The following is a 24,364-nucleotide window of genomic DNA, read 5'->3' on the forward strand; positions in this document are numbered from 1 at the left end:
CAGACCCATTCAAAGTCAGTCCACCTAGCAAAAAAGGCACAAGAAGAATGCTAGTCAAGCTCCTGAAGATTTTGAGTTCACACTTTTGGCAACCTCACTTTTGGGTATTCATCCAAAATAACTGAAATCAGAATCTCAAAGAGGTATCAGCACTCTTATGTTCACTGAAGTACTATTTACAAAAGACAAGATGTAGACACAATATAAATGTCTGTCAGCAGATGGCTGAAGACAAGGTGGTATATACATACACTGGAATATTATTCAGCCCTTAAATAGAAGGAAATTCTGCAATATGCTACAACAAGTATGAACCCGGAGAACATTATGCTAAGATAAGTAACCCAGTCACAGAAAGATAAATACTGCATGATTCCACTTATATGAGATCTATAATCAAACTCATAGAATTAAAGACTAGAACTGTGGTTTCTAGGGGGCTGAAGGGAGAGGGAAATAGGGAGTTACTAATCAATGAGCATAATCCTCCAGTTAAGCAAGATGAACAAGTTCTAGACATCTGCTGTATAATATTCTATCACAGTCAAAAATACTGTATTGCACACTTGAAAAGTTGTTAAGAGAGGGGAGATCTCAAGTTAAGTGTTCTCATCACAATAAAATTCAGGGGAAAAAAAAAAAGAAAGAAAGAAAGAAAAAAGGTGTGGTTCCTTGCCACACTCTATAAATGATTTAAAAAGAGCATCTTGGGTTTTAAAAAAGCACACCTCATTGCCCGTAGGTACTATACTATTGAGAAATCCATGTTACTGAGAGCCGGGTAGAGGCAGGAAGAGGGCAGAAAGAGAATGATAAGTACTAATCATGATGTTGCAGGGCTGAGGCATGCTTTCACACATTCTCTTAAGGGCAAGCTAAAACTGACATAATTCTACAGAGCTCAGATGGCTATCTTCATAGACCACCACCACTACACCACTGTGTGTTCAATTAGTACCCTATACAAAACAAAAGAAGTTTGTTCTAACAGAGTTTTTAACCTAGAAATCCAAGGATGGGCTTAGAGTGGGGTGTCCAATAACCCAAGACAGAAAATTTCAGAATGTATATGTGTATGCACTATTTTATTCTGGGAATATGGACCATGGTTTGTTGTTGTTTTTTTTTTTAAATGAGATAAAGGCACTCTTGACCAACCCTCTTCCCAAAAAAGCTCTGAACCACTGTTGTGAGACAAAATCTATACATTAAAATTAAATTAGAAGCTTAAATTAAAATAAGAACCACTTAAAAATTCCCCACTCCAGAAGATTGTAACATGCCTCCACTGGTTCGGGGGTGGGGCAGGGCCCAAAGTCCTTTATACAAATACACTTTAATAAAATGTAAAATAAAACACTAATAATTTTATTAATTTTTAGAAGGAAATGCTAACTTTTATCATTTTCACTCTCTATCCCTCCAATGTTTTAAAATTACACACTTCAAAGCAATGACTTTTAATACTTCTTGAATCTTTCTGGAGGATAGCTGGGGACAAAATGCACATATGCTCATTTATGTAGAGGTGTTTACCGATGACCTGAAGCCACCCCCAAATCAATAATCCTTACTTTTCAGCAAATATACCACCTTCTTATTAGCATACTGCCATTTTAAAGAAAATAAGGAAGATCCCAGAGCAAAAAGGAAGACCATTACATTTTCTTAGACTGTACATAAATTATTAATATATTTTATCTATTTTTTTTCTCTCTCTCTCTTAAAAGAGATAGGTATCATATTGTCATCCAGGCCAGACTTGAACTCCCAGACTCAAGTAATCCTTCTGCCTCAGCCTCCCCACAAGCTGGGACTTACAGGTATTCCTGACTTGCAGTATTTTTTTTTTTTAAACTAGAAAATAGGGCTATCTTAAAGTCACAGACTTTTCAAAAAGTCGTCCTTTAAAATTTAAGAACCATGGGTTACACATTTTTTAAATGTTCATACACATGCAAAGGAAATTTCTGGACTTGCTTTAAGTCAGTATTACTTAAACGACAGTCAAGGATAGCCTCTCATATTAAATTTCTGTGTGGAAATATTCAAAGTCTTTAAAAATAACAGACTGGGAAAGAACACTGTTCCCCTGGATTCAACACTGCTCATTAGAAACAAAACCTCTGTCAAGATTTTAATTTATAACACACTTCACATTTTGTCAATTTGAGGCTTTCTTCAACAAAACCAAGTTATTCCCTCACCTACACCATTCAGAACAATCCCCAGAGCATCCTCTCTGGGTTAGAGAGACTTTGGGAATAGTGTGGTACATCCCAGTCTCCCGTTTTTAACAGGACAGTCGGCTTGACTTTTAGAAGTCCACCTACCTTGCATGTCAAAGACCGGGTGCAGGGCTTCTTGGTGTCGAGATCAATAACCCCACAATGGATGTCAGGATCAAACTCTCTTTCTGTCAAAAGAACACAGGCATTACATGTGGACTGCCAAACTCTCCTCCATGTATTTTGTAAGTAAGAAAATAGAAGAAATCAAGTTAAATTATAGCTGGAATAAAATCCACATTATCAATAAATAAAGAATATACAACATGTGAGCACTGCAACAAAGCAGCAACATCACTAAGACACTGGGTGACTACTGCCATCAGATGATAGGAAAGATATTGTTTAAGTCTGTATTATTTCCTTCAGAAATACACCACTAGAAAGCTACTTTTATATGATCTACATACACACACACATTCTCATGCTCTTTAAAAACCAAGAGTGAAGAGAACAAGCATATTAACTAAGGAACTTCCTCTTAAAGGTAAAGTTGACCAGGTTTAAAAATAGGAATTCTAGATTGCAGTTGATTTGCTCCCCATAAATGCCCATTTAATATGTAGAAAAGCATTATGAAGAAAGAAAATTTGAACTTACCTGATAATCTCTTATTTAAAAATTTCCTATTACTGGAACTGTCTTCAGATTTCTTTTCCAGAGCGGGCGGTGCAGGAAGCCCTTTGCCATTCAGAATCTGTCCAGGTGAAGGCAAGGTTGGCTTTGGTATTGAGGGGCAGTTAAGGCCAGGCTTGACTAAGGAACTCACAGTAGCAGGACAGGTTGGCCCCACCGCAGATTTCAGTAGTGTGCCATCCATTTTCGGATGAATCTTTTCCACTTTCACAGAGGGCGTCATGCTGTCATAGAAGGAAGTGAGAAAACCAGTGCCTGAGTGCCCCAGCAGCCCCCAGGTGAATGGTGAGCCAGAGGGATGAGGTAGAGCCTGGGTCTATCCAAGTGCTGAAGAGGGCCAGCCTCTTGGAGGCTCCTTATGAATTTTGTTAGTAAGGTTCACACTTATTAAGTCTATAGCCCTTCTGGTGAGGCAAAACCCTCAGTGGACCATCAAATTTACCTGGTCTTTTATCATTTCAGAAAAATTTTACACATGAGCCTATGGGAGCCTTAGACCTGGTACCCAATGCAATGCAATTTCTGTAAGAAGCGAAACATGAGAAGGAGGGTCTAAAAGAACCAAACACTATCTAGAGAACCCTTGGAGAATCTTTCTAGGACTGCCATTTTTAAGAAAGAATTCATCAAAACAAAGTAAACTTCTAAGTGAGCAAGTATTTCCAACAAATGTCACTAAAGACTTAGGAGAATTCAAACATGCTTAAAAACATATCTCAAAGAGGTTCTTTGCTTCTGTCAATAAGGGAGACCAGTGTTTAATAAACATATGTTGTGTTACTAAAGTGGTAATTCTCCAGTCCTTGAAAAATGTTTCTATGACAGAAGCTTGGGAATGCCTGTGTCACTAACAAAGAAAAGAATCTTGGAACTTTATTGACACTATCATTTTGCTTGGTAAAACTGAAAATACTGGTAGGAAGCTAACAACTGTCCTGGTTACTATCTAAAGCCCTAGCTCTAAGTTAAGACGATCTGAATCAATGAGGTTGTGTAAACTTTGTTCAGTGGAGTCAGTGTTCAAACAGCTGTTAAGCTGGCCAGTGACTTACACACAACACTGGCAGTTTTTCTGGCTTTGAGACAGCTCCTGGAACAAAAACCAAACTTGCTGTACTATACTTCTGACGGAATAAAAGGGGGTGGGGGCTTAGCCACCAGAACAAACAGCCCCAAACAGCTGTAAGCCTGAGAGCAGCAGAGACACTGCAAGATGTCACATCCTCTCCCAGCTGGCAAGGTCTTTATGCAGCAGCAGGTGCTGGACCTCGCCCTGAGATTAACCAGGTTACCAGACCTTGGACCTATGACCTCCAAAGGCAGGCGGGCCCGGGAAAAGCCACCCGCCACCAGGCTAAAGGACACCAAGACAAGGCGAGGTATGTTTTCATGGGAATGCATGGCCACTCCCTCACGTGACCTCAAGAAGCCTGCCAATCTACTGAGCAACCATGGAAACTTGCCAAAGCCATACTTGGCAGGTGTGAACCCCCTTCAGTCTTCCCTCATCACTGCTGTGATGTGAACCTAAGGCTGAGGGGAGGAAGCACTGCTTCCCTATTTGCTCTGCAGACCCCAGAAAATTATATAGCAGCGTCTGGGAATCTCTGCAGCTTTTTGTCATTACTATCATCAACAGCAGCAGTAGAAGGAGTGCCAATATCCATTCATTAACTGTCTCCTATGGCCAGACACTTAGGTGCTGGACATATATTAACTAGAATATTCCTAATAACCCAACACAGTTGCTGTTATTCTTAGACTCAGAAAGAAACAGTGCCTTGCCCAAATCCCTACAGCTAAAAAGTGACAAAAGTGGGACATAAATCCAGACCTATGTGTCTTGAGGCCTTCTTGTACAAAACTCCCCCATCTCACTAGGCTTCCTTTTCCTCATCTGGAAAACGAGGATAATAACAGTATTTATTCCATAGGGTTGTTGTGATAAGTGATACAGTATACACATAAAGTTAGGTTTCAGTAGCTAGCCCCCAAGAATGGATCAATAAATATTATTAACCTTATAATCATTGCTATTACTACTCTGAAAAGTTTTCTATGACATGATAGGGAAAAATCGAGAAATAATATAACACACATTTGAATTCTTCCCCAAGTGGGCTCTCTTTTATATTATTCACAGGCACTCTCAGATGCCACTGATGTACACAGTTCCATTTCCAGCAGGAAGGCTTTAAAAACCCTCCTGGCCATACTCACATTCTACCATGGGGGATTCTACTTTGCTGGATGGGATGCATTGGCCTGGTGTTCCCCCTGAGCTGCAGTTTCTCTTTGGGCGATTTCAACAACTTGGAACTTGATGAGGATGCGCTAAGAACACCTCCACTGGAAGAACGGTTGCTTCCACTTGCACTGCCTCCTTTGCTTTTGGACAGAGAAGGGAAGAAGGAAAATACTGAAGTGGGAGGAACAGCCAAAGAAGGCTTGCTGGATGAGCTATGTCTTCTTTCTGAAAATGAAAACGAAGAAAAAAAGATATGTTTCAGACAAATCTCAAATGTAATTCTGGAAGAATTCCCTGAAACCAATATAATCAATATATATAATTAATATATCATCAAGTGAAGATATGTTAAACCCAGCAGCTTTCAGAAATGGCTTATCCAGGCCCCACAGACTTACTTAACATTCTAGGAACTGGTCCTCCTGTTTCTGAAGTATCGCAGCATAAAGAGTTGTATCACGTATACCCATAAGGAAATTAAACAACCATCCTAAATATGAGAATATTGCCTTTTGGGTTTTGCATGCTAGAAATGAACCTCACTGGCTCCAACTCACACTAAGAGAGGAAAATTATTCATTCAACTGCAGAGCTCTGCTAATTGACACTGCATGCAGTTCTTTCTTCCTTTCTAACACAGCACCTCTCTGATTTTCAAAATAGCAAAATCTTAAGAAACAAGTTGTACCTTCTTTTTTTTTCCCCTATCACTACCAGCATATGACACCAAATAAGAATGTTTCTAGGGTTATCTTACCGTTCCTTAAGAATCTGTGCTGAAATTTTCCAGTGAATCATTTTACTCCCCACCCCCCACCCCTTTTTAAAATAATCTCACTTGACTACAGATGGCATAGCTCCGGTTCACACCACTAAGATGCCAAAGGCGCAAGGCAAAAATACCACAAATAGCTACGCCTGTTTTTTAAACCAGGAAGTAATTCATGGTTAAGTATAGACTACAAAGGTTTAGCTGAAAATAAATCTATCCACTGGAGAATCAGGTTTTCTCAGAGTAAGGTAATCCACACTAACATAAATCAAGAGCTGCTGAAGAATGTTACCATCAGAAACAAGTAAATTATTTGGTAATTTTATCCACTTGAATGCCTCAATGGCTGCCTTTAATTAATTAATTTAAAATTACACATTTGCTTAACTCTAAATTTTAAAATGCATGTGATCCAACAATGATTTATCACAATACAGGAGCTATATGAGTACTTAAAACATTAGGTACATGAGACTCAATACCGCCAAGTAAGACTTCAGCAGTTTATTTCCAAAGGTCTTCTTATAGCAGTCCTGAGCTTCTTGGTAAACCTATGGTGACTTATTCCTGAAAGGGCAGTACTTCAATGATGCTTTATGAAGTACTTTAGAGTGTGTTCCACACCAGGACAAAATTATTATCCTAGCTATCATGTACAGACAAAATTCAAATACCTATTCTCCAACTCAGCTACACAAAGGCTACAATCAAGCTAAGATGGTTAAATTGACAGTGATTTATAAGTGCCTTTTGTTTTTTGTTCACTCCAATATGAAAGTTGTGTATAAGGAAGAAAAATCTAAAATAAATTCAGTTTAACAGTTTTCTAAATTTGTCATCTGATGATTTTTTTAAATTTTAGTTTTACTCTCTTTTATGATCCCAAAACACTCTGAACATACTTTCAAGCATCAGCACTTGTCAGCCAGGACCGTAAACATGTGTTTGCCGTTTTGTCACCTGCTTCAGACGATAGAGCTTCTGTGAGCCATGTCTCTATCACCTTTCTCTGTAAGGCATGGGACAGAGGTCTTCAATTAACTTCTGCATGACTGGTAAAGCTTTTCTTGTGAAAAGGAGTGATTTTTGGAAGGCCCTAGACCAGTGGTTGTCAACCTTGGCTATCCACTGCAATAATATAAGGAGCTTTAAAAACACTAATGCATAGGTCCCTCCCTCAGAGACTGTGATTTAATTCATTTGGAGTGTAGACTAGGCATCCAGATTTTGACAAGTTTCCCTGTTTGATTCTACTGTGCAGCCATAGTTGAGACACTGCCCTAGACTAGGCTAATGCCTCAAGAACCATTAACCACAGCTGAGTAAGTTAGCATCTGCATTGCACTGAGAATACTACATGGTATAAGGCACTACACGGTTTGTCAAATAAAGTTCACTGCTAGTACTTGTCCTCAACTAGTGCTTTCCAAACTTCCATCAAGTGCAAACTATTTTCGTTGTTCTTACCAAAGCTACATAAAATACTAACTTTTACTCAACATTTTAATTTACATTATCAATTCCATCATTTCCTCCTCCTCTTTAATATTAGCCAGTCTCTCATGGGGGCATCACTGGTATTTTGGACGGGACAATTCTTCATACAGGATTTCAAGAATGTTAGTATTCCTAGTCTCTTACTGCTTAATCACCAGTAGTGCTCGTCTGCCAAAGACAACCTGAACACCCCCCGCCAATCCATTTCCAGATGGGCCCCAGGGTGAAGCAGGGCACCTCTATCTTCAGATGAGATAGATTTTTCCAAAACAAGAGCATCTGTTAAACAGTAAATTCAAGTTCAATAAGCTTATTATATAAACATAACTAAACATTAAAATATTCATCCATGTTTATCTACAAAAATCGTCATGTACCCCCTGAAACAATGCACTAAAGGAATAGCATGTCTATGGTATGCAGATGACAGAGGTAACACTCAACTAGAACCTCTGACTTTTAAGAAGTACACTCTAGTTATCAATTCCCAAGCAGGTGTCTCAGAGCAAATATGTGATGTATTTTCTTTGAAGATCAAATGATTAGATAAAATTCTTGATCAAATTAAATACCCTCAGTTGTGTTACAAAGCTTGTTTTGAGAATGCAAATGTATTCAAAGCCACTGATATACTATGAAACAATGTGAATATATTGAAATTTTGTATTTGCTTTTTCATAAGTTTTGTCTGTAAGAAATACTAGGTGAACCCAGAAAACTATACCTTGTTGAAATGAGCCACTTGGGAAAACACAAAATGCACACTCCTCAAACTTCCACTACCCACCCTCAATTCACCGCCATGGGTATTATTAACCACATCCAAACACATCTGATGCTACAGTTTTTCATCCAATTTCAGAAAACTTCCTTCCACCACTTCACGGTCAAGCTGCAACCCTTCCCAAGCCTTCCACAAGCAAATGCCAGATCTTTTCAAGGTAACTGCCATGTTTATTCTAGTATTTATGTATTTTTTTTTTTGACCATTTAACATTTGTTAAGACTGTGCTACCATTATCATTAGGTTCCTATGTTTTTCTGTGTGTGTCACTGATGAAGTCTTTGAATGTTGTGCCATAACCCTGTTTTCCCAATAAGCCTCATGTGGTTTTTGTTGCATAATTTTGCATTGTGGAGTAATTTTTTAGGAATGCATGTTGTGTTATAGCAGAACTGACTGTAACTAAGTTTGTACTTTCAATTTTATATTCCCATCACTGCCATCCTCCCTATTTTCTTTAGTTAACATCTTCTTTTCTTGCCAATTAACTCTTAATATGGGATTCAGCACTAGAAAATCAAGGTTCAAAGCTTCCTAACATTAAAAGTCTGCTGATGTATCAATGATATTTCCAAAAAATTCTATTTTCTACTTCAATAACAGTAAAAACTATTTAAAAACTAAGAATGACAATCTATCATGTGAATTTTTCATTCACTAAAACTTGAAACAGATTGTGTGTGTGTGGTGTGTGGAAGTAACTAAGATTCTGGCTGAAAAGTGCCAGCTCGAATTCTTGTCATGCTACTGAACTAAGCTGTTCCTTAACATCATGGACTGGAAACTTGTTCTGTGAAAAGTACAGCATCTGGCGTCCCCGTACCCCCACAAGAAAGCAAGGAGCAAAACCAAATTTAATTATAGTTAAGTTGGACTCCCCTCATCCTTTCACTGTGACTTCTTATTTTTCGTAAAATTTTATCTAGCTTTAAAAAAGTGTTTGTTCCCAGATCAGAAGAGAAATAGGCAAACTACAGGTAGGGTTAGGGACCCTAAATCAAACGGACAAAGTGGTGGCCAGATGCTGAGCATAACTGCAATGTGGTCTGCTGGGGAGTCCAAGTTGAGTTTTCAAAGCGCTCCTCTCTCCAGGATCTGGCATCATCCCAGAGAAAGCACACTGTGTCCCTGAATGAGGAGGGCATGATGAATGGCTCCAGCAAGGGAGAGACAGGCCAACTGACAGGCAAGTACAGACACAAGGAAAGAGCAGAGACAAAGAAAGACAAACACGCCTAAGTGTGTATGTGTGTATTGTGCTGAGGAGAAGAGAGGGAGACGGAGCTTCATGGGGTTCCTTCCCCTTGTGGCTTCAATATGTCTCTTGCTTGGCAAGGGCAAGATATTAGTGGTCTAAGAGAATGGACAACTCTCTATAGGTCTTCCAAAATAGAATGCAACCCAGAATACTGAGCTTTTAATTCTGAATTCATGCTGAGATATTTTTCTTTATAATAAGTATTAACACCCAGGTACACAGCAAAAAGGAGTTCAAAGCAAATAATCAGACCTTTTTATACCATAAATAGTGCTCTGAAAACAACTAAAAATAATTTATAATGAGCAAGTGTCAAAATTGGGGCATAAATCTAAAAAGCAATCAAAACAAATTATAACTCCAAATATTAACATTCATTCTTGAAAATAATCTAGGATATATGTCAAGCTTTTTAAAAAGTGGTTATTTCTTGGATTATAGCTCTATTTTTTAAAACGTTTGTGTATTGTTTTTCTGTAATGAATACAGTTTACTTGGTTATCAAATACATACTTCTAAAGAAGAAAAATCTGGTGCTCTGGTCTCAATTTTACACATGCCAAAATAAAGCAAGGCATACTATCATTCCTGAGCATAGTATCAATTTGTCCCATTCTCAATGGGTATCATACAAATGGCTAACTACTAAGAAACCCTCACAGAACTTTAATAACCTCAGTTCTACTATAAAGCTTGTTTTGAGAATGGAAATGCACTTCAAAGTCACCAAATTTGTCAAATTCAATGTGTTCAAAGAAACAATTTGAACATATTGAAATTTTGCATTTGCTTTGTCATGATTTTTGTCTGTAAGAAAGACTAGGTGAACACAGAAAACTGCACCTGGTTAAAATGAGCCATGTGGGAAAACACAAAATGGACACCCCTCAAACTTCTACTATCTACCTCAGTTCACCACCATAGGTGTTATTAACCACATCCAAACACATATGATGCTACAATTTTTCATCCAATTTCAGATAACCTCTTCCCACCACTTCATGGTAACTCACAAGCTGCAAATCTTCCCATACCCTTTACTTAGGGCTCTTTTTCTGTATCTTAATAAAAACCTTTTACTAATCTTTTACAATCCAAACAACTGGCTGATAAGAAATCTCACCTTCAACAACAACAACATCATCATCAACAACAGCTGCTACTGTATATTGTGTAGAAACCACATGCCAGGCACCATGCTATGGGATTTACATGGATTATCTCACTCAATCCTAACCATCTTTCTAACAAAGCAGATACTATCATTATCCCCACTTTCCAGATGAGGAAGCCAAGGCTTTAAAGGACTCAAGTCAGTTGTCCAACATCACGTGGTTACCAAAGAGGCGAAGATGGATGCAATCCCAGGCAGACTGACTCTAACACTTGGGTGAAAGCACAAGGCAACTTGCCTATTCTTAAATGGCATTATTAGCAAATCATATAATACATGATCCGAAAGCAGGGGTAAAGGTGAGGGTTGGGGCATAAAACAGTAAGAAGCCTATCTTCCCCAAGTGCTCAGCAAAAGCAGGTTGTCAGCATACAAGTTTTTATAGGCTGAATATCTGTCATCGATGACAGTTTTTTGGTATATTCAGGTTGAGATACAGAATATGTTTAAGGGAAATTCAGATTGTTTTAGATTTCATCTTTCCATTTTGGAAGTTGCTATCCTAAAAATCAGCTATGGGTATGTCAGCCAGTGTAGCAGTTTTTTGCTTGGAGGACCTTAAGGCATCCAATGTGATTTTGATAGAGGTAGACAAATGCCTAGATAGACAGGGGAAGGTCTCTGATGAAATCCCACCTCCAAGTCGAAGACAATTTAAAACCTGAAAGCCAAGCTACAAGTTAAATCCTTGGACTTGATTGAGAATTTGTATGCCTGTTTGGCACACTTTTCTCTGATTGGTCCCCAGCCTTCACCTATTTTATATATACCTACCCTTTCCAAATTGGTTTTTCTACACTCTCATACCCACCTTTGAGTTGTGCCTTCAGTTTAAACATTTTTGCATACTCACAAACCAATCAGCACGCATGCCCCATTCTGAGTCCATAAAGGGCCCCTGACCCAGCCACCACATGGGCGAATCATTCCCTTCTCCCCCAGTCCCCTCTCTGCTGAAAGCAGTTTTCATCACTCAATAAAATTCTTCTCCACCCTTCTCACCCTCCAATGTTCTACATATCCTTATTCTTCCTGGGTGCAATACAAGAGCTCAGGAACCACCAAACACAGGTAGAACCTATAACACAGGCAAGCTGTGGCACACCCAGCATGGCCAAGGGAGGCCCAGGCAGGGCATCGCTGGCCGGGCATCCCTGGCTTGCAGAGTGACCAAGAAGAAAAATCCTCCATCAGTTTGAAGACTGAATTGTGACAGAATGTGCCATTCGGGGCTGTGTTTATAGCTTGGCTAAAAACAATCAACTTACACAGTTTCCAGATGAGTGTGCTCTACAAAAGACTATCAGCAAACACCTGTTGAGTAAGGTAAGGCTAGACCCACCAACCAATACACAATACAACATGCATGCTTCTAGTCACTCTCAGGTTGTTTATGGTCACCTTGTCAGCAGAGGCTCACGGCTGTTGGGTACAGTCTTGGTATGTATGGGCTGAGTAATCAGCCTGAATAGAATCCAAATCAAATAGACTAATTTCTCAAAAGATTACCTGAAAAGGGCAAGAACTTTAGAGTCAGGGGTATGTGGGTTCATATCCTTGCTCTGCCAGTTACTAGTTGGGTGACCCTGGGCAACCAGCTCACTCCATCCTCGTTGGCAGCATCTTCAACTGCCAAGCCTACTTTGCAGGGCTGCTGGGGATTAAACGATAAAGAGTTGCAAAGCCTGCAGCACAAAGCCTCCTATGGACCAGGTAGTGGGAATTCAATAGCGCATAAGACAGATACCCTTGTTAGCTTAGTTGATGCCAGCTACAGGCTTATTTCTTTAGACAGAGAAGTACTCGCAAATAACAGTTCCTGACTTCTAAAGCAGGCAGAAATCACTTAAGAACAAACCAAACCCTCTTTCCTATCCAGTTATCTTCTCTAGTGTGGTAAGGATTTAGTTTACATATTTTTATATGCCATTTCAGGAAGATAATCAATCTCTTCTAATTTAAGATCTCAGGGGAACAATTTTAAGAATTCATTTAAACATTAGCATATTCACACCACACAGAATATTCATTCAAGTTAAACTTATTTACAAATAAAAGGATGGCTCATTTTCCTCACAGAACTCAGGAGACACTCAGGAAGAACTGCAGGTAGAATAAAATGAAGATCAAGTCTCAAATTCAGTTTACAGAGTCAAAGGTGGAAATTTGGGGCAGATTTTCTAAGTAAAACCCACATATTTTTCTTTAAATGAAACTCACACTTTTGGATAGACTCAGTCAGTAAACGTTAAACAGTGTGCACTTTACATGGACAGATCTTATGAAAAATACCAACGCATGCTTCAAGGAATGCACAATTTCATGCTTTCTGACAGCTCCATTCCACAAACATCCCATGATAATGTCCATTTAAAGCAAGGACTTTCAATAATCAAGGTTATACATGGCTATAAAATGTAAAACATAGGTAAACACACACAGTCTTTGGCCAGTCACAGTAAGTAACAAAAGCTCAGTTTAAAAACTTTAGGTCATTCATTACGCTGTCCCTTCACAAAATTATTTACAGTTTATTTTTACGTCCAGATTGAAAAATAACTGGAGCTTGTTATTATACAGATCCCAATTAATCTAAACTGTCATACTCCATTTCCAGGCCACCAAACACCATTCGTGAGATGTCAATTGGTATCATGTGTCTTCCACAAGGATTATTACTCCTTAAGAAAACACCCAAGAGTGGGACCTGAGGCAGACTAGAAATTAAGACTGCATTTAAAAAAAAAAAAAAAAAAAAAAAACTCAGCACTTCTTTCTTACACATCTACTTTGCTGCACACTAGTGCTTTCCCTAAACTTTCATTATTCACAACTAAAACATATTTTGGATCCTTTTCCAAATCTGCACAGTATCTAGACTATTATTTACTTAATATATTTTAAAAAGTCAGTGGCTGAGTAGGCACTAATTTAGCATTATCCCAAGCAATAATATCTCAAAAAGAATGACTTTGCATTTGATGTAGAAGTTTTATATATACAGTACATATATTTTTTCTCATATTAAAAAATACTTAGTATACCCTTAAAAAAAATCACACCATGGACTACATATGAACATTAAGCATTTAATATTTCCTCACTACTTTCGTTATTGTCAACTTTTTCCTCTAAATTTTCTTATTCTTCTTAAAAGCACTCACATGTGGCCTGAAAAGCAAACACGATCCTACTCCATCCACTCTGTTGTCACAGGTTCTTTTTAATCCTAAATCTGCTTTATCTTTGATCCAATTTCTTTAGGTTCCCCAGGCACTTGATGAAACTATTCCAGAGAGAGCTGAGTGTAGTCTAATTGCTGAAAAGGAAGCAAGTTGGTGGGACTGTTCCTGGAATATTCAAATCTCAAGTTAGGGAATTCAGAACTGACCTCTGACATGCAGTGTCTCAAAGGACAATTAGCCAAAATTGGGGCTGGGAGGCAACTTCAGAGCATGCTTAGGTGGGTTACAAATGGCACTGCAAAACACTGAGAAAGAAAAAGTCCTTACCACAAAGCACTCGGCATCATTTCCACTAGAGAGATTTAACTGAAAAGGATGATTTCAACACTGGCTGCCCTAACAAATTAGTCTCCAACTGCTACCTCTGCCAAATTCATCTCTCCTCCCTGTAATGCGGAGGTGCTTTTAAATTAAAACGTAAGGGGAAAGTGCAGAAAAGAGAGTCATTTATAGCACTTGGGCCACTTGAAACAACTTTTCACCAAAGGTCCTAATCAAATTATCAAGCTCTTCAAGTCAGTGCTTTATGACAGAAATAAAGGCCCCACTAAAGTATTCGGGTCTCTTGGCATTTCCACGTCTCTGGGCAGAGCGTGCACTACAGCATACCCATTCACACTGGCTGCATGAAAGAGAACAGATCACAAAGGGCAGATTACAAGGGAGAACGACTCCACTCTGGTGGGGGAAGGGACAGGCGTGAATGGATTGTAAATAATGTTGCTAAGAAAGGAGCAGAAATATGGCAACCTCAAACAATCCTCTTGCCAGGAATTCTTCCCAAGAGGACTCTTCTTTCTGAACTCTGCTTTCAAGTATGTGAGAAATATGAAAAACTTATTGACTATCTGGGGGATACTCCTTCCCTGCCTGCTTAACTTGTAGCTCTTTGCAAACATTTGTAAAAGGGCTTTTAAAAAATTAATCCAAATGCTTTATTGAAAAAGATGGAATGATAGCGAAAAAGAGAATATACAGAATGTTAAAACAGGTGATCGCCTCAGCTGTGAAGGTAACATTCCTTTTTTTTTTTTTTCCCCCATAAAACAGCTTGTCTTAAATAAAACAGAGTGGTCGGAGTGATCAGTTAAGCTCCTGAAGGGCGCCCTTCCTGTGCTCCTGAAATCCTGGTTCAAGGTGCAGACTTTTGACCCAAGGGTTATCATCCTCTCTAACACAGGCATACACACACTTAGGGAAAGTACCTTTTGGGAAAAGGTTGCTGTTGCTGTTGAGCATAACACGACCAACCGTTTATGCCACCTCTGTAATCTTGCTGTCACCGTTTCTGACTATAGACACCACACAATGAATGACATGCTGGCTGACACTTCTACTTTGCTAACAGCCATAAGGACTTCTCTCTGTTATCCTCAGCACAGTGTTACCCAAATGATGCTGACAGGGTAGAGCAATAAATCACCCTGCCTGAAACAAACATGACTTCACTATCTGAGTAATATACATGATTTTGTAAAATTTCACTCCCCTTTCTTTCTCTCACACCATCATTCATTTGAACTGTTTCTATTCCTCAGATACCAACATGTGAGAAGAAAAAAAGAGTCCAAACGAAAATCCACTAGCCTATCTACTTCTGATTTATTCCTCTATGTGTTAGGGAAAAAAACACCTTAGAATTTCAGCAATTTACCTTTACAAGTTTAGCCTTCCAAAGTGTTATATTATGTGTAGTTTAGCATCAAACATACTCAGTCCTTACACAAGTATCTCTATAGTTGCATTTTGCTCTAAGTCGCCATTTTTCCCAAATGAAACATATGGGCTATTATCAAATGCAAAAAGACAAGTAAAGAAAAAAAACACAGTCATTACCACTCCAATCCAATTTTTACATATACATGAAAAGAGAGAGACTAAACGGTACAGGGTAAAACTCGAATTAGAGGAGTTGTCTTGTTTTTGTTTGGTCGTTTGTGTTTTGTCTTTTAAGGCATGAATTTCTGTGTAGGAATCCCAACAGGGATCACCAACTTCCCAGTCCAACAAACAAGAGCAACTCTGTAAGGTGCAACAAAATGACAAAACCATCTGCTGAAACGTGCTTCACTGAGCCTGTCACAATCCTTATTTCCACTAGTTTTATATCCTTTTTATATCACTTTATTCTAGGTGAGGAGGGCAGAAGACCTGAAGACCAGAATATGGAAATAAGAAAAACCTAACATTTTGAACACAGCCTAAAAGCTTCCTTCATTCTACATTCTGTTAATAAGGAATAAGTGATTAATTGCTCAGGAATGCCAATGTTTTCAACGGGTCTACCACACACGTTTTTTTTTTTTTTTTTTTTTTTCTGAAGACAGAAACACTATCTGCTGTACCTACAGCCCAGGGTTGTCAACTAATAAAACATGAGAAGTGACATGCAGAAACAATGAACCTAAACTGTCCGACAAGAGTTTTAAGGAAAACCAACTATAGAGAATCCACAGCAATTTGATTTAAAGGGTTAAGATCTATTTGTATTTAAAGTCCTACAATGGGGAAGCTAAATTTCAACCTCAATTAAAACCATCCGGTCAAGCTCATTATTGCAGAAGGCATGAAATTTGAATCCCCTGAAAACTAAAGAACTCAACTGACACCTCACTTCCTGCATGAAGACAGAAGGTCTGAAGACAGGTAAGGTTAACATTGACAGCAGCCTTCCCGTCCACCCAAGAAGAATCAGCTTAGCTCTGTTGGCTACCTTAATAACACAACTGAAAAAAAAAAAATAATCTTTTCTGGCAGTCGGTCCATAATTAAATTTTTATACACTCAATTTAAGTTATTGAATGACTTCCCAGGGTTACTGTTTGTATTTTGAAGTTGTTCTTCCTCTTGACACAGTGTTCTGTTTGAAACTTTGCTGTGGGATTGAAGTATCTGACAAAACAGCTTTCAAACACATTCTACAGGAAACACTGCAAACTGCCTGTCATGAAACCTCACTTACCACAAGTAAGATAAAAAATAGTTAAAGCGTGTTACAACGCTCCTCCATTTTTAGAGAGCGACGTAACCAATGCTCTCTCTGTTTTGAGATATGGGAACTGTTTGGTGCAAACCTCAGCATTTTGTTGGAGTTAATAACAAACTCGACTCCTGTCTGTGTCTGAACTTTGGCCAGATCACTCAAATGACATTTCAGAATGGCTCCTGTGGACAGCTTGCAGCAGCTAATCCCTGTGGTTGCAATTACCCACTCTGATCCCCTAGCTCTGCAGGCTCCCTCCCTCCACTACTTGAGCAGCACAGCCCTCCTGGCCTGCTGGCAGGGCAAGACAAACACCAAGAGGAAAGAGGTCTGCACAAACTCTTCCAAACTCTCCTTGCTTCTGTGTAAGGTTAGCAAAGACCTACCCCACCGTCCACAGGCTCATCCAGAGCTGGGCCCTGAGCCAAGCCCAGCCTCTGAAAACTGCCTCAGAAAACTTACCCAGTGGAGCTTTCAGCTCCTGCGCAGAAGAGCTGCTTTGGAGAGGCGTCTCGCTTCCTTCCATTCACAGAATTTGGTTGTGCTTCATTGCACACTTGCTACTGCAGGCTTGCATCATGATTTGGGTCTGCCCACCAACTCCAAATATGCTCCATGTTTGGGCTTATGTAACATTTGCTACTACTGTAAAAAGCACTTGAATTACAAAGGTCCTGGCAGATCAACAGAAAACAGGGGGTGGAGTCTAATTTCATCTAATATGGTCATACAAGGCGTCCTGGCCGTTGTATATTAATCTTTCTATTTGAAAGGCAACTTGTCAAAACTGGGGAAGATGGAATTTATAAATTTAACCTGCTAAAATGCAAACGACTATACTTTCTGATTTTTTTTCTGAATGCCCTTAAACTGACACAGCTACTACCAGGTATATTACAAAACTTACATGATTTATTTAAAAATTTACATTTCACATCTTCGTAGACCTAAAGGTCTTAAAGTTAAACATTTCTATAAAATACCTGCAGCATTTTTCCACATTTTATTTCTCCTATACTATCTATACTTGCTAAAATTTTTTAACAAGTTTATTATTCCTAAGCATACTCCTTCCTAAATCTAGTAACACAAAATCTTAACCCACTTTCTATGCATATTTCTAAAATATGTATACTTTCATATCCACCTGATTCTCCAGTTTGGTGTTCAATCATTGGAGGGCTGACTAAAGCTTTCATACTTTTAAATCCAAGAATTTCTTTCACTGAGTGCCCCCATGAAAACAGTGTCTTTCTGGCCTGTTTCACTACCTCATCCCTATCACGTTCCTTCTCTCTGCCCAATCAACAAATCTTACCGTAAAATAGACATGGAATGAATGGGGTGTAACAGCTAATGCCTGTAATCCCAACTACCCGGGAGGCTGAGGCAAGAGTCCAGGAGTTTGAGGCTGCAGTGAGCTACGACTGCACACAGCACTCTAGCCCAGCTGACAGAGTTCTAATAAAACAACAACAACAACAACGCCAAAAAATCCCCACACGTGACATGCAAAAACTGCCCAGTGATCTGAGTTTTATGATAACAATGATCTAGATACCTGATAGTTCAGAATGAACTCTTCTAAGTGTCAAAAGAAGTGGGAAAAGATTCTTCTACAGAATCCCATCACCCCACACAGAATGTTTGGCAAAAGTCCTGAATTATATGTGTGGAAATGATTTAGCCTGAAAGGGGTGGGGAAGAGTTCTGAGGGATGAAAATGTCTATTAGACCAAATTCTAAACTGACTAAAACAAAAGAACAGTAGCTGCACTGCTCTATTTTCACAAGCACTCAGATCCCAACCATGTCAGCAATACTAAGATCCAGGGGTTTTCTAAAACCCACATTTTTTTTTCCAGATTCTTTACAGTCACATTCATATATCCAAAACTATGGTAGTCCTGAAAAGATGCTAGAAGAACAGAAGCGAAGAGCCATTGGCAAACCTTAGAAGCACAGGATGAGGATACATCTTCCAAATCTTTTCAAAAGCTCATTATTGAAAATAAGACTTTTAAGTTAATTCACAGAAGCTTTTCGTAAGCTAGAAAAAAAAATTCTATGGCTGTGCAACCTGATTTCCACAGTTCTTAGTATTATTCACTCCACTTCACCTGCCCTCTCTGCAAGGGTAGATGAGGAGTCCTCCTTAATGCCATCAATGGCAGAAAAGAAAGAGGTAGGACGATCTTTCTCCAGCTAAACCTCACTTCCCTATCACTGCACCTGTACGACAGGGGATACCAGAGTCCTTGCTGACCTCCTAGTACAAATGCTTGCCTTTCTAACATTCCCTTTCATACATAGTGATTGTACCAGTGGGGAAAAGTATCATTATGAGAGTCAGCCAATCCAAGACAGTTCTAAGAATCAAGGTTTTCTGCAACCCTGAAGAAAACCCGGGTGAATTTTAGCAAATGTTCTTAAATGCTACAAACACACATCTACATTTAAGTTCATGCATAAATAAGAGAAAAATTATTTTATCTTTAAGGCCTACATCAAAAAACAGATGAATAGTCATATAAGCCAGGAAAATATAATTTTGTACACCAATAATATAAATACATAGAAACTGAGAATAAAGCTCAGATTAAAGTTTTAACACTCACATGTACCCCTCGTAATGCCCTCAATAAAATGTTTAAACAAATACTGCTTTTTCTGCTTATAAAGCATAATCATAATTTTCTTTTTTTCTTTTGCCTTTTGTATTATCATAATTTTCTTCAAAACATTTCCTAATATCCTATCCAAATAAAATTTATTTTGATATGATGGCTCAGATATAAATGTCTAGGTCTGGGGACATGGTCGTATTTCTTTTTTTCCTATGAAAAAACTTAAGACTGAAGACTTAAAAAAGACTAGACTAAAATATCATCTTAATAGAATAACATCCGTGCCTCACTGACCAAAAATTATATGTATCAGCTGTGGTTTGGATGGTGTACACATGTCAATTTCATCCTAGTACACAAAGGGGAGTTTTGAACTGACAAAAATTCTTCTGTGCATTAGGCTATTCGCAGCAAAGAAGCAAACCTGCAGGATGCTAGGCGGAGCACTCAAGGTTTGGGTTCAGGGGGCAGCCAGCCTGCAGTCTGAGCACTTCCAGTTGTACAGCCTTGGGTGAGAGACTCTGGAGAGCTGAGGGCTGATACTGCCTCTTCCAACAAGCCTGGCACAGTGAGTAGTAAATGAGATAACACAGGTAATGCAATGCCCAGCACTTGTTAAATGTTCAGCAAATGTTAGCTATTATGATTACAACCAAGGAGAAACTGAATAGATGATAGGAAAGAAGAGTTAAAGTAAAACAGAAAAACTGAGGTTTCTATCAAGTCCCCTACAAATTTTGGGATTTCCTAAACTGAATCCTTGAGAAGCAGCAGAGGTGTCATTCAGTGTTTTGGAGGGCAACAAACAAGCTGCTAGCAGTTCTGAAATACTGTGCTCCTGTCATTGGTGAAAGCCAGTTCTCCATTTTACAGGAATACAAGTCTCCACTAACTCCACCTCACTGTCTCAGCAGGCCAGGCGAGTTATAATTGGTCTTAATTGGCACTTACAGGAGCTTTAACATTCCTTACCTGCTGCCAAGGAGCACTTGAAAGGAGAAAAAAGTATTTTCAAACTTGGAAATACCAGGCAATTCATTCAGTTGTAGGCCTGGAAGCCTGCTATCCAGAATCAGATTAGCTTCACCTAGAAATGTTGCTATGTTATTATCCAGCGCTCATTAGGTACTCACACTGGATTAGGAGAGGTGGGGGATGAAATTTAAAAGGGGATAATTCATCTTGGGGGCTAAAACCATGCAGCAGCCTTCCTCTAGCTGATCTTTTGGTGGATGGCTCTTCAGGGCTCAGCCACACTTCATGTTTGTAAGGCAGGCAAATAAAATATATCTTCATGGCTTGATTTACACAGGCTTTGAGTTAACCCCAGTTTGACCTCAGCCCAGTCATTATTTGAAACACACAATGAACACTGTTAAAAGGTGACCAATCATACCAAAAGCAAAGAGGAAAGCAAGATCAGAAATAAAACTGGCTGTAGTTTTTCCTTGGACTTGCATTACTCAAAACTGTTACCATCCAGGAGGCCTCACATTTTGCAGAGAGGAATCCTAGCATATAAGATTTCATACAGAATGAAATTTCCCACAGATACCAGGAAAACTGCCTGTAATTGTTTAAATGAATATTTTGAGAAATAATCACTCATTTTGAAAGATCTGTCTCATATTAGTAAATATTACCCAGACTCGTGCTTGTTTGAGAAATTTACTTCAAATTAAAATTAATCATGTTTGTGTGTGTATGTGTGTGTGTGTTTAAGGAACATTGTAAAAAGCTTTAGAAAAATAAATGGAAGCTTAGAAAAATAAATACAACACCTACTCCTTTGGAGATACTCTCATAGTGGCTGGTAGAGATATAAAGTATTACAGTCTTTTTAGAAACCAATCCAGCAGCAGCAGCTATTAGCACTGCAAATAACTACCTTTTGTGACCCAGGAATCCCTTCCTGAGACTATACCCCATAGAAACTAAACCACCAGTAATTAGGTATGTATGTACCACAGTGGTTACTGCTGTTTGGTTCACAGAGGCAAAGGGCAAGAAACAAAATCAGTGTCCACAAAGTGCCTGGCGGAGGAAGCTACAGCACAGCGACACCTTAGAGTAGTATGCAACCATTAAAAAGAGGGGATTAGTGTTATCCAGGGCTGTCCATGAATTTACATCAGGTATTGTTGAGTAAAAAAGAAGCAGAAGTGCGAATAGGATCCATTTTTTTTTTTGTAAAACTATCACCAAAAGCCCCTACTCATAAAATACATAATTCTATGTGCCAGTATAGTTAGAAGCATGAGAAAAATATAGATGGATGCATACTAAGTTACATACTAAAAATGAGTACGTATGGTTTATAGCACACAGAGGACTGCTAGTTAGAGAAGGCAGGGAAGTTGAAAGAGCCAAAGAAATAAGAAAAAGTAGGCTGCACTGAAAATAGTATGCTGGAGATGATTACATTTGTATATTTATATAAAAATGTAAGTGTATATATTTAATATATTCATATGCCATTCAAAAATCTATAAAGAAACAGGTCTAACAAATTTTTGCTATAAAAATGCACTGTGAAGGTAGCTGAAGAAAATTAAAGAAATACAAAATTCTGGCTGAGTGCGGTGGTTCACACCTGTAATCCCAGCACTTCAGGAGGCCGAGGCAGGTGGACTGCTTGAGCTCAGGAGTTTGAGACCAGCCTGGGCAACACAGTGAAATCCCACCTCTACAAAAAATACAAAAATTAGCTAGCTGTGGTGGTGCATGCCTGTGCTTCCAGCTACTGGAAGGGCCAAGGTGGGAGGACTGCTTGAGCCCAGGAGGTAGGGGTTACAGTGAGCCACGACTGCGCCACTACACTCTAGACTAGGCAATAGAGTGAAACCCTTTCTCAAAAAAAAAGAAAAGAAATTCTAGTATTACAGAAACAAGTATATCTTGATTGTTATTACTCTATTCATTTGCTTGGCTAAGCAGACTGAGACACAAGTAGCGCAACGGACCACCATTCAGTAACACTGAAAAAGGCCTATTAGGTACTTTGGCAAAATAACATCTTAACCCTCTAAAGCTCACTAGAAATCTTCAGTATCAGAAGTTGTAGGCCAGGCACAGTGGTTCACACCTATAATCCAAGCACTTCGGGAGGCTGAGGCAGGAGGATGACTTGAGGTCGAGTTCAAGACCAGCCTGGCCAACATGGCAAAACTCTGTCTCTACTAAAAATGCAAAAATTAGCTGGGTGTGGTGGCGCAAGCCTGTAATCACAGTTACTCAGGAGGCTGAGGCACGAGAATCACTTTGCAGTGAGCCAAGATCACACCACTGCACTCCATCCTGAGTGACAGAACAGGACTCTGTCTCAATAAAAATAAAGGAAGTTCTAACAACCTTTTAAAAATGTTTATATCAAGCACAAAAGGCAATGAAACAAATTTCATTCCAAAGTTTATTTTGGACCTGAAAAGAATACAAATCAAGAACTCTATCTTGTGTGAACTCTATCTTAGGGGTTTACTGTTTGTATTCTAATTTATTTTAAATGGAAATGATTATCTTTTCTTTTTTGTTTTCAACATTCAAATGCACAAGATGAAAAGGTATAAAATTACTTTGAAGTAAACCTCATGACTGGGATTTTCACACACACAATGTGGGATGAGGGAAATAGCTAAATTTAGCTATTGGGCCCCTTCCAAACCAGTTTGTTTTATGGATTTGGACTAGTACATACATCAGAGGAATTATTTCAGTCAGGTAGTAGGTACCACAGCCTCAAGAAGTGATAAAAACTCCCTCTTCTGGTCATATGTAAGACCACAGCTTAGTAGGGTTGCAATCACAGGTGTGTTTATCTTAAATAGTCAATGTACAAATTTGTCTTGTGAAATGACTGTCAGGGGTAATACTTTTTAGAAGACATAAATAAAATACGGATTTACATCCTGAAATGTCTCCTTTAAAGCTGAAGCATGGCCATCCTATAATAGCTAATGATTTCTGTATGTAGCAGGCACTTCAAGAGTGACACTGGTGAATATTAAATAAATATATATATACATATATATATATGTATATATATAAAAAACAATGTCTTGCTTAATTTTTATCGTCTTTTTTTTAAAAAAAAGAAAATCCCTACTGTTTTCCCCTAGTTCTATATATATAGTACAATGTAATGTTCTGATACATACATACACTGTAAATAATTCATATATATAAATATATCTTTAGATAGACAGTCAGACAGATAGATGGATGTTGCCAGAAACTCACATTTTCACTACCTTATTATTCTGGCAACTCAAATCAGAACTGTTGAAGTAGTTCATCAAATCACAGTAGTACAAACCTGGAGGGCACTGTGACCAGGGCTCCATGTGGCGAATCAATATGCTGAAATACTGACAGACATTCCCAAAGAAGGACAGCCCTTTGAGTACTGTATACAGTAATGCAACACTGAAAATCTAAATGTCCATCAATAGGAGTCAGGTTAAATGAATTAAAATACATTAATAAAGTGGAATAAAAGGCAATCCTTAAAAAGACTACAGCAGAACAATATTTATTAACATGAAAAAATAGTTTAGATTATTAAGTTAAAAAATGTAAATTCACAATGAATCTACTGTTTTGCATGTGAGGGGAAAAATATGCTGGTAAATATTACTTTGTCTAGGGTCTAGGAACCCTCTAAGATTATGTCCAACTGTACCCCTGAAAGGTAAGATGAAGGACCTTTGTTCACTCTGACTGCATACTTATTCTCTTGTTGGTTAATTTCTTTCTTTTACAATGTATTTTATTTTAAAAATTAAAAACAAACTGAAAGGTAGTGCTTTTTGTTAGTCAATAAATTTTCACAATTAACCAATGAATACTTGACAAG

General features: G+C 38.6%; 1 protein-coding gene across 11 annotated transcripts in view; it reads right to left on the reverse strand.

Annotated features, from left to right (window-relative positions):
• ATXN7 (ataxin 7) overlaps positions 1 to 24,364 on the reverse strand; it is a 136,331-nt gene that overhangs the window by 16,823 nt on the left and 95,144 nt on the right. For 9 of the 11 annotated variants that reach the window (XM_037738031.1, XM_037738032.1, XM_017527352.2 and 6 more), the window contains 3 exons: positions 5,145 to 5,397; positions 2,889 to 3,148; positions 2,334 to 2,416 (listed from right to left, as the gene is read on the reverse strand). In XM_037738031.1, the coding sequence (XP_037593959.1) occupies positions 2,334 to 2,416; positions 2,889 to 3,148; positions 5,145 to 5,397 (596 nt within the window). Of the gene's footprint in view, positions 1 to 2,333; positions 2,417 to 2,888; positions 3,149 to 5,144; positions 5,398 to 17,347; positions 22,154 to 24,364 lie in introns of those variants that run through there. The other 2 variants (XM_037738037.1, XM_017527355.2) reach the window with 2 other exon arrangements.

This window comes from Cebus imitator, unplaced genomic scaffold, assembly GCF_001604975.1.
Source record: "Cebus imitator isolate Cc_AM_T3 unplaced genomic scaffold, Cebus_imitator-1.0 Scaffold48, whole genome shotgun sequence".
Lineage (NCBI taxonomy): Eukaryota > Metazoa > Chordata > Mammalia > Primates > Cebidae > Cebus > Cebus imitator.